General features: G+C 44.0%; 1 protein-coding gene across 1 annotated transcript; it reads right to left on the bottom strand.

The window, feature by feature from the left end:
* Positions 1–1,026: 1,026 nt before the first annotated feature.
* Positions 1,027–9,832, bottom strand: LOC135247445 (aspartate aminotransferase, cytoplasmic-like). Its single transcript, XM_064320903.1, has 9 exons — positions 9,634–9,832; positions 7,564–7,745; positions 7,045–7,168; positions 6,335–6,447; positions 5,546–5,650; positions 5,044–5,194; positions 4,205–4,370; positions 3,462–3,604; positions 1,027–3,141 (listed from the first exon to the last, which is right to left on the bottom strand). The coding sequence occupies exons 1-9, from the start codon at positions 9,740–9,742 to the stop codon at positions 3,002–3,004; spliced, it is 1,233 nt and encodes a 410-aa protein (XP_064176973.1). The 5' UTR covers positions 9,743–9,832; the 3' UTR covers positions 1,027–3,001.
* Positions 9,833–10,768: the final 936 nt, after the last annotated feature.

Raw genomic sequence — 10,768 nt, 5'->3', positions numbered from 1 at the left:
TCAAAAAAACTCCCACCCTTCAGGGGGTAAACTATCACAAATGCCTCTGATTGGTTGCACCAAACTGAATGTGAGTGTGTGTGTGTGTGTGCAGGAGGGAGCGGGGGGGTTAGTGGTTCATATGAAGCGCTCACCACTATGAGTAGGCAGTCAGTCATGAGGTTTGGCAAGAATTAGATTACTAGATTTTATATCCTTAGAGGTTTTAAAGAATACCCAAATATATCAGTTTTTATGAGAGAGAGAAATATCAGAGAGCTTATGATTTTATGAGATGTTTAAATAGATTTTTGGGATATTTAATAAAAAAAGGAATCTTAACAATTTTACAATGTGTATTATGAACTTCCTCAGTAAAAAGAACCTTTCAAAACTGATTTTTGTGCATGTTTTTTACATATCTGAGTTCAACCATTTAAATACAATTCATATACTCTCATATACTCATATACCATCAGCATCAAAATCAATAAAAGATGGTGTTATTAGATTATAATATAGTAATCCAGTAGATGCCAAGACTTTGTGATAGATTTAGAACATCCCACAACAATTCTGGATTGCTCTTTCCAATTGTTTTCCAGATAAATTGAATTGTTTAGAATCTATTGCAAAGTGTTGTGGAAGGCATCCTGTAAACAACTTGATTATAATAATAGATGTCAGCCCTATGCTCTCAGTTTGACCAGTAATGCTATTTGAACTGGATACTGTACGTGTATTTCCCAAATGTAAAAGATATTCTGCTCTAATAATCATGCAATGGAACTAAGAAAAATAAGTTTTCTAAAATTATATATTAATTTCCCCAAACATGTCACAAATATTCACACTTGTTTTCAGTCCTTTGTTCACCCTCCTTTTGCAAGGATAAGACAAATGATGCATCTTATGTGAACATACCATATTGGAGATCTTTAACCTCCAGCTCCCCCCCACCACCTTAAAAGATTATTCATGATCCTGACATCACAGCGCTCTGTACCGGATATGGAAGTCAGCGTGGAAAACAAAACAAAAATTAGACAGGATATAATAACATTTTATTTTTAAGTAACTGTGCTTTCAGTCATATACTATTGAATCACTGAATCTCATTTGATTGTACTGAGCTGAGAACTGTTCCATCGGCTGTAATCATACATCATACAATGTTCCAACAAAACTGCAACATACCTTCCATTTTTAAAAGGGTGGGCTAGGGCTGAAGGTAAGGAGCTGGGGATCCACATGTCTATATATGTACTGTATATATCAATATATTTCTATTTTTATATTGCACGTTTCTGATATCCTCAAGATATCAATTGGAGAATATAGCCTGAATGTAGCCTTATTTCAGACATGATATGAGCCCCTAGCTGGCTCTTCTTGGTAAAGCATTAGTCTGTGGTACAATTAGGTGCCATGCCACTTACTGGTGAATCAGTATGACCAAACCAGTGCTGCCAGGCTGGGAGTCCTTCAAGGTCATTAACCTGGCATAGCGTCGCGTAAGAATGGACGGCAGCGTAATCCCTGCTTCATTGCGCAATGATGACCCCTTTTGGCGACTAGGTGCATTGCATCTACTGCACCTGCGCTATCTGCATAGCAGGTGCAGGGTTCTGTTGTGAACCAATGGCAGCGTAGCACAGAATGTAGACTGCAGAGTGAGAACTAGCTTTAGCAGGCTGCACGCATGTCTGGGCTGTACATGCTTGCCTGTGCACGCCAAAACTGACACGACAACGTTGCGGTGATGGGACCGAATTACAAGTTGTGATCGAGAATACCAAGAATAGCAGAAAAAGAATAGAAGGAAATAAGGTTTATAAAAATCTGAAAGCGATAAATATGAATAATAATCACTAGACCTTGGATAAAAATCAGCCTTCAGAACCTCCTCAGTGAAACTACTTCAGCTGAAGAGTATAATGTGAATTTTTGACCAGGATTGGGTCTGGAAAACGCAGTTCAACCTCTTCAGTTTACCATGTACATTCATGTGCTCAATAGAGGAAAGTGTCACAATGCTTTCACGCTGAACAGACTTAAATTAATTTCCCACAATGCTCCACTGTGTAGCCTGCAGGCACACAACAGAGTTCCTGTTAATTAAATTAGGCTTTATAAGGCTTGGTGATGTAACTGTAACAGATTAAACATGTACCATGTAGCCTACACTGACACGAGCAGCAAAGTGCATATGGTAGTCAACCTGTCAAAACAGTCACATTGCATGGACCATTGTGCTTAAAACGGTTTAAAACGTAAAACTGAATAATAATGTTTTTATGAGGGTTAGGTAGTTTCCTAGCTTTTCTTAAGACAACAAGGCCAAGCCACTCTACAATAAACACAGCTGAATTTTGCTGTTTTGAGAAAGGCCTGGTGGCCACGTGGACCATTGAAATGTCATGATCCAAGTCACAGGTGTCAGACTCCAGTCTTGGATGGAACAGTGCCTGCTGGTTTTCTGTGCATTTCAGTACCAGCGATTCATTTTAATTGTCGACTGGCAAAAGAATCCATGCATCCTGTTCTCACAGCCTTAATTGGCTTAATTGACAAGAACTACAAATACCTGCAGACACTGCAGCCCTCCAGCCCTCCATTTGAGTTTGACAGCTCTGATCTAAGTGCTTGTTTCATGGACTGAAAGCTACAGGCCATTACAAAAAAATAAAATAAAATGAAATTAGCCGAAATTAATAAAATAGGTGACAAGATGGGTGACAAGAAACATGACATATCTAGTATTGACTATCGACAGACTGTCGCTCCTCCCACCCAGGGTTCAGGACGTACTGCTGTGGTGGGAGAGTGAGGCTTCGCGAACCCCAAAATGGGTGGGGTTACTGTGTACAGTCAGAGTGACTGTGTGTCCTCCATGGCAAAACACTACATTTCATAAAAAGGAGTCAGACATAGGAGGATACGGGGTTCGTGAAGCCTCAGGCCCCCGTCACTAGTGCACGGGCGGGAAGTGACAGTGGGCGGGGCTTCTGTGGACGGGCCCTTATTGGACCTTGGTGACAGCCTCGTGGATGGACTGGGCGACGTAATCGATGTTCTTCGTCGTCAGGCCGCACATGTTGATGCGGCCGCTGGCCATCAGGTAGACGTGCTTCTGCTTGATCATGTACTCCACCTGTTTGGCTGCAAGTAGAGAGAGAGATAGAAGAACACAACATTTTTTGAACAAGCTACAGGATCAGGAAAGTAGACCCCAAGCAAACTATGGGCATGAACACACAATGAAGCCAATGGTACAGCTTTTATAGTCTAGACGAAAGAAATTGCCATTTTTCTGCAAATATAAACAAATATAAAAGGAAAACCATTTTGTGAAACCACCTCAATGTTCAGGGGACCATGAGGCGAGCGTGAGGAGAGTGTTAAGGGAGCGTAAAGGGAGTGTTAGGCGAGGGTGAGCTGTGGCTCTGTCGGCACTGCGGCATGGTGGAGGGGGGACGTACGGTTGAGGCCGGTGAAGCTGAACATGCCGATCTGCTGGGTGATGTGGTCCCAGGTGCCCGGGGTGCCCAGCGCCTGCAGCTTGGCCTTCAGCTCCGCCCTCATCAGCAGCACCCTGTCCGCCATGGTCTTCACATTACCCTGCCTGTGAGAGAGCAGGCCGTACCTCAGCGCACAGATCTAGCCCCACAGAACGCAACACAATGAAACCCAGCACCCAGCAAGTTCAGCTCTACTCTACAGCGCAATGCATCACCACAACTAAGCCCACCCACACGCCACACAACAACTGAGCTCTACTCAACCCAACTCCTGCAAGAACACAACACAAACATATGACATAAAACACCAATGCAATACAGCCACACTACAGAATACCCTTTCACTATAAGCAACAGTATGTAGGCTAGGCTAGCCCAGCTCAAGTCTGTAACAGAACACAACATATGTTTGAGTGGAAAACCAGTATGGAAAGATTAACTGGTGACCCTAGGGCCTGTATCACAAAGCAGGATTACTGAGTTAGCTGGATAACCGTACTGAATAAAACCCGGAAACCCCCCCAAATATGATACATGGACTGAAGTAAAAAAGAACCTGTTCCGGGTTTTACTCAGTGCTGTAATCCAGCTAACTCAGTAGCACTGCTTTGTGAGAGGGGCCCCTGGTCACCAGGATTAGGCAGAGAGCAATGAAGATTATCGAGATGGCGGTATGAGGCGGAACGAGCAGGAGCGGACCGTACCATTCGGCAAACAGCTCGGGGGTGGTCAGGGTGATGGCCACCAGACGGGCTCCCTGCGAGGGGGGGTTGGACCAGGTGGTCCTGACGATCTTCTCCATCTGGGACAGGACCCGGGTCAGGTTCTCGTTGTCCTTGGCGACGACGGTGAGGTTCCCCACCCTCTCGTCTGCGAAGAGAACGCCCAGTGTTAGGACCCCGGTAAAATTACTGGTAGAAAATGTACAGCATAATAAGAGTGTGCAGAGCACTGTGATTTAGGGGTTAGTTCTGAATTCCAGTCTTGGGGTGGCTATAGCTAATGTGCCCTCCGGCATGGAACCTAACCTTAATACCTACAGTGGAACAACCAGTTTAATGAGGATGCTGCTTTGAATGAGGATGTCAGCTCCGCAAACAAGTGTGAGCATGTTACATGTCCAATTTCCCTCTTTGATACCCGTTTATAGTGCCTCTGCAAAGCAAACAAGTGTCACATCCATGTTTTTCAAACGAATACACAATTATATAATATTTATAATATTTCAGAACCCTTCCCAGAACAGCAGATTCTGAGCCCCTAGGCCAACAGAGTCACACAATATGGAGTCCCATCGACGGAGCCCGTTTACACTCGACTTTTTACGCAACACATAACCGATTTCGACAAATCCTAAACCTCGCAAGGGAGTGGTCTAAACGCAAGAAGTTGGATATGGTTTGGATTTGGCCAAATTCATTTTGAATTTCATCTGAAGGTGGTCTAGTTGGATTCTGCCGGCATCAGACTGGAACGCAAAGCGTCCAGCACGCGTCTTCTCCCGTCACCAACACACAGCCTGCATTGAGTTTACGTGACTCACTGTAAAGACCGAAGTTCTTGGAGAAGGACTGGGCGCAGAAGAGCTCGAATCCCTGGGACACAAAGTAGCGGACGGCCCAGGCGTCCTTCTCCAGGCTCCCAGAGGCAAAGCCCTGGTACGCCGAGTCAAAGAAGACAAAATGGTTCCTGCGCTGGAGGGAGAAACAGAAAGAGAGAGAGAGGGAGGGAGAGATGGAACGGTGTGAGTGGAAGAAAGTCAGACAACCAAAAGGAAAAACTAGTTTGGAATCATAAGTGGAGATAATGTGGAGAGTAAGTAAAGTACCTGGACAGCACTATTCCAAGCCTTATAAAACCATAAAGAATAAGTACAGGAATGCTGACTGAATCTTTACATGAGTTAATTTCAGAGGGTTCAGCCATCTGCTTTGGCCCAAAATGGTTAAAGCAGCTGTAACATCAGCATCCAGTAAATGTGCATGCGTGTACAAGTCTGTCCGAGCGTTGGGCTGCTCATAGCTGACCCCTGACCCCACCCTCACCTTCATGACCTCTGCGATCTTCTTCCACTCATCCGGGTTGGGGTCGGTGCCCGTGGGGTTGTGAGCGCAGGCGTGCACCACAAAGATGGAACGTTCCGGGGCATTCTATAAATACAGGGAAAGAAGAACAGGCAAGCGGTCAAAAAAAAGAGAATCGCAAACCAGGACATCGTAGGACAGAGCACTAACAGACATGCTCCACACGTTGTGTCTCTGCAGTGGAATATACCATGAGAAATATTTTTGACTCACACCACACTATGGAAAGAAGAGATTAAAGCCAGGGAGTAGAAAATTACCAGGGTTCCAGGGAGCAGAAAATGTTCAGTTTAATTTCAAGCCACATTGCCCATGATATTCGGCTGCCATTCATTTAGAATTCATGATTTAATCTGTGGGAAGAATCTGATCATTTGTAATTCTAAAATGGTCGTGAAAGCGGAAATAGCTTGAATTGTGCAGTGATGCTCTTAGCACAGGATGGCATTTAACAGCATCCGATTTCCATTTTCCCCTGAAGCCTCAGAGCCCTTTATCGTTGTCAATGACAACAATATGGCTGCAGTACCAGACTGACATCAAGTATTGAACCCATTCTCACTGCTATTATTATTACTACAAGTTATATTGGACAATAGCCAAATGAATGAAGGCAAAAAATGTTACAGTATGTGCATGCCTGGAAGGGCCTCTCTCTTCCTGTCCATCTCTCTCTTATTTCCTTAAAGTACTCACTCACACAGTCATTCTTTCACTCAATTTCTCATTGGCTAACTTCACTTTTCTCACCTGCAGGTCTTCCAGCAACCCAGCCAATGCCAGCCCACGTTTCTCAGCATCCCAGTACCTGTATGTCCGGATATCCTTGAAGCCGGCATCAGAGAAAACGCCGTTGTGATTCTCTGTAAGAACAGCAGGATTTAGGTGAAATGTTCATTTTACATTTATTTTCTATCTGAGTTCAGCTGCAGAGGTCGAAAATACCGACCAGATGGCAACTGACCGAATGACAGCAACAGAACAAGGGAAGAAAATATGTGATGCGGTCCTTCCAACGAACATCCTTGGTAATTTTCCCATGGGCGTTCTCTGAGGGACTACAAACAAATGGCAATCAAGCTTATGGCAGGCAGACTGTCCAGTAACACTGAAACTTTCCACTGTAGTCACAGGTCGACTTCACTGCTGAAAATGACAAAATTACCGAATCATTCCCAAATTGGATCTCTCCTCCCAAAATACAGGCCAGGTTAACACACCGCCCAGTTGCAGCTTGTGGGATATAAATGGTGGCCAAGACACCACCTTTATTTTATACTGAAGTCATTCCTCATTGTTTTAAATAGTTTTAACAAGCACAACCACATGTGGGGTGGATCCCCCTTCAACCACACAGGCAGAACACCTTGAGCTAGTTTGAGCTGGAATTTCTAGAAGAGCAGAAGAGCTGTATCTTTTCATGGGTGCACCGAAGCATTTCCCATGACAACCAAGCTCACCCCATGTTGGCGAGGAGACGTAGACCGGGGTCGCCGTGTTGTTCTGACCGTTGTACCAGCGTCGCAGAAACTCAGCTCCGATCTTCAGCGCGCCGGTCCCTCCCAGACCCTGCACAGCTCCAACCTGTAGAGGAGACAGGAGGAGCAAAACTGTCAACAACAGAGGGACAGACAGTAACATGTATAAGCAGAGGACTTCATATTATTTAAATAATAACTTTGATACCTTTAGCTCACATGGCCAAGAGACATTGTACATTGTGTATTCACACCGGCGCTTCAATACCAATAAAACAAGCCGCATTTAAATAAACAGACAGGACTGAAAGCGAGAAAGGATGAGAGACGAACATTACTGAATATGCGTAAAACATCTGGACAGCAAAGGAACATCTGCCCTCAGATCGAGAGTCCCGATTTTCACAGGGGTGATCATCTGACCTAATTAAAATGAATTTTAATGAACAGCCAACCAACCCCTCCTCCCACCCCACCTCCAAAAAGGGTGTGAAACCGTACCCTGTTTTCCAGGATGGCGGGGCTGTCATCTCCCAGGGCGATCTTGGAGGCGCTGGAGCGGAACTCAGGCAGCCCCAGGATGGGCAGGTACTCATGGTTGAGGCTCTGGTCCTCCACAATCATCCGCTCCACTTTCTTCACCACCGGCAGAACCCATGGTTGGCAGTCGTCTGTCCTGTACGCTGAAGGTAATGGGCGGGGTCACGTTGACACCACGTGTGCCAGTTACCCCTTTTTGAGGTCACAGGACCAGCAACAACAGCCAAGAACTTAAACACGAACCTAGAAAGATCCAGTATCATTTCCATAATGAGAACTGCAAACCTCCGATGCACCACTATATGAAAATCGTGTATAGGATAGCTCCTATACATGAAGTTAATGATTTTTATTTTATTTTATTTTTTTTTACTGTTTTGTGGCATGCACTACTATTTCTCACAGCTTAATTGAGTCAGTACCAGCAGAAACACAATCACCAACTGTGGCTTGCTACTCACAGCAGAAACATTACAATGTGGCATTACATAGCGTGATTGCACTCCACCCTTTCTTGCCCAGGCAAAATGCCTTGCGTGAAAACAAACTTGCAGCTGGCACAGGAACAGGCAATAGAACGCTGTGAAGGGTAATGCATGTCATGTGTACTGAAAGGCCACTCTGGGTAAAGCTGCCCTTTATGTGAAGGTCTATGCAGCTCTCTGAAAAGAAGCTTAGCATATCCACAGCCACGGTGGCGCAAATGTCTTGGTGTCAGTTTACTTCACGCCAGTCTTTCCCATAGCTGCTGTATGGTCAGGGGTCTCACGAGGGGGTGGGGAAAGAAGGCGTTTTTTTCTGTTCTTTCTTAAATGTTATCGCTAACACTGCATACACCACTGCAGAATGCTCACAGTAGCTTTGCATGGTTTGTGCCCCGGGAGCAATGTTGGATCACAAGAAAGGTCATACCCTCAGGATTACGCTGCAATTTGATCTGTTTTTTACAAAAAAGGACTGTGTGTTTATTTGGCAAGCAGGACTACTGAAGGACGCACAGGAAGGTGTGGTAATTGCATGTCTACAGCGTTTCTCTCTTCTTTTTTAGTTCCTCCTCTTTTGCCAATGCAGCAACGCTCTACCCACATTAAAACATTTTCTGACACGCCAAGGACATCAGAGTGCCCTTCTCTCATATCAGACCCTGTCCTAACTCTCATATCACACCCTGGCTGGCGTCTGCACACAGACCTGAGGCCTACCGAACCCCGGGTTCTTGCAGAACCCCACCCCACTATGGAACCATCTCACATTGGAACAGTTAAACAGATCTTCACTTTAAATAGCGTACTAGCCTTCCTTTGCCCTATCGTTGAAATTATATGCGGCCGTCCAGACTCAGTTCTTTCACGTCTAACGGTACAGCGCTGCAGCCCTGTCTTTAGGAGTAAATTAGAAATTTAGGCGAGTCGAACTGATCCTGCAAGACCCATGATTGAACTTGCGTGCACGTGGAGCTAAGCATTAGCTAAGAATTATTTCTTTAACTTATCTAATCGTCATGATGGAACATTGTGTCAAGAACACCCTTCAACAAGACATCCTTCAGAACTGACGATGCTCCGTAGCAATTTAGGTGAACCTAACCCCACACGCCCATAACTTCTAAACTTAACGTGCAGCCTTACTATACACCTAGCAATCTGTCATAACTAACCAGCTATGGTCCAAAAAAGTCATGGATAATGCTAACATTGATCACTAAATGTAAATGGCAACTTTGAACTTGAGTTAAGAATAAAATATCAAGGCAATTAATTAAAACGGCGGAAGCATTTACAGAATTTACAGAAGAAAATGAAAAAGATACAGACAAAGAGGAAACCGACTAATGATAACGTTAATATACATACATCTGACCGGGACCAAAAGTGGTTCACTTAAACAAGCTAATTTAAGCACAACATCACTCAGAAGAAGGGTTTCATCAATTAATGATTAAATAGTTAAATTAACTAACAGATTTGTACAGAAACCATTAAAAAATCGATAAGCTTTCCGACTAAACTGAGACATTTTCATAGTTCTCACCTCCGACTCCAAGATTAACCTTATGAGGATCTTTGTCTTCTCGGAAATCTGCAGTTAGTTTAAAGACAGCCACTGGAGCGGCCTGTGGTACTTCGCTGAACACAGACATGTCACCCTCGTTCAAGACCGGAGAGCAAGCGAGAAAGCAAACTGGGGCTGGTGGTTGGGATACCTTTCACCTTCAACTTGGTACAATGTCGAATGGGCTGGTACGCGTCAACCAATAAGGGTTCACGAACCGCTACAACATTCAGTACGGGCCAATCATGTTTCGTATTTGTAAAGGTCAAGAGTGAGCTAAGGGCAACTGTGAACAAAATATGCGTGGCCAATAAAACCAAAACGCTTCGTTAGTGACTGACCAGCGAGTCTGCATGACTGAACCTATTTTTTTACGACCTATTCATTGACTCTATGTAAATATAACCGAAAAGCACAGAGTTAATTTTAACGGTGAAGCACCCGGAAGTCTGTACTGCGCATGTCTCCGCTGTGCGTGAAAAGGATTGGTGGCTTATCGGGCATTGTAGGCAAAACGAAACTTCCACGCAGTACACATGGTAATGCACAAGACACATTTCGTGTTTTATTCATTGGCATATGTAAATATCTTTATGTAATTTTTTTATTAAACATTCAAAAGAAACGCCCTTATTACATTAATTCAGGCTACATATAACAGTTTCGATAAAACGACGTTCATGCTGCATGCGTATAGGCCTACACTGCCGCAGGCCAGTGTTCTGAGCAGAGTGTACTGCTTCTGTAAATATTATATTAAGTCCACTCTGCAACCAAAATTCTGTTTTCTATTCTGAAAATGTAGTATGTATTTATAATCCGTACTATCATATTAGAATTCAGCTGAGTGTTTGTCATTTCAGCAACAGGTAGGCTGGAACTACATTAGGTTTTCAAATTGAGGATTCCAAATAGTAATCAAAAGAGGGTTCGATTATGACACTGGATCTGTTCGTAAATTTGTAGTACACCAATTATTACATTCAAGGGTGAAAATGCTGCCATGTGGGTTATTCATTTAAAAGGTATTTATTTTGTTTTGGCTACTGTGTCCTCCTAAATGTTGTGTGGTGTTACAGTAAAAACTGTATTTCGAGGAAAGACTGTCACCTTT

The sequence above is a fragment of the Anguilla rostrata genome, chromosome 2 (assembly GCF_018555375.3).
Source record: "Anguilla rostrata isolate EN2019 chromosome 2, ASM1855537v3, whole genome shotgun sequence".
NCBI lineage: Eukaryota > Metazoa > Chordata > Actinopteri > Anguilliformes > Anguillidae > Anguilla > Anguilla rostrata.
Note: the sequence above shows the minus strand (reverse complement) of the source record. Positions and strands in the feature narration are given on the sequence as shown.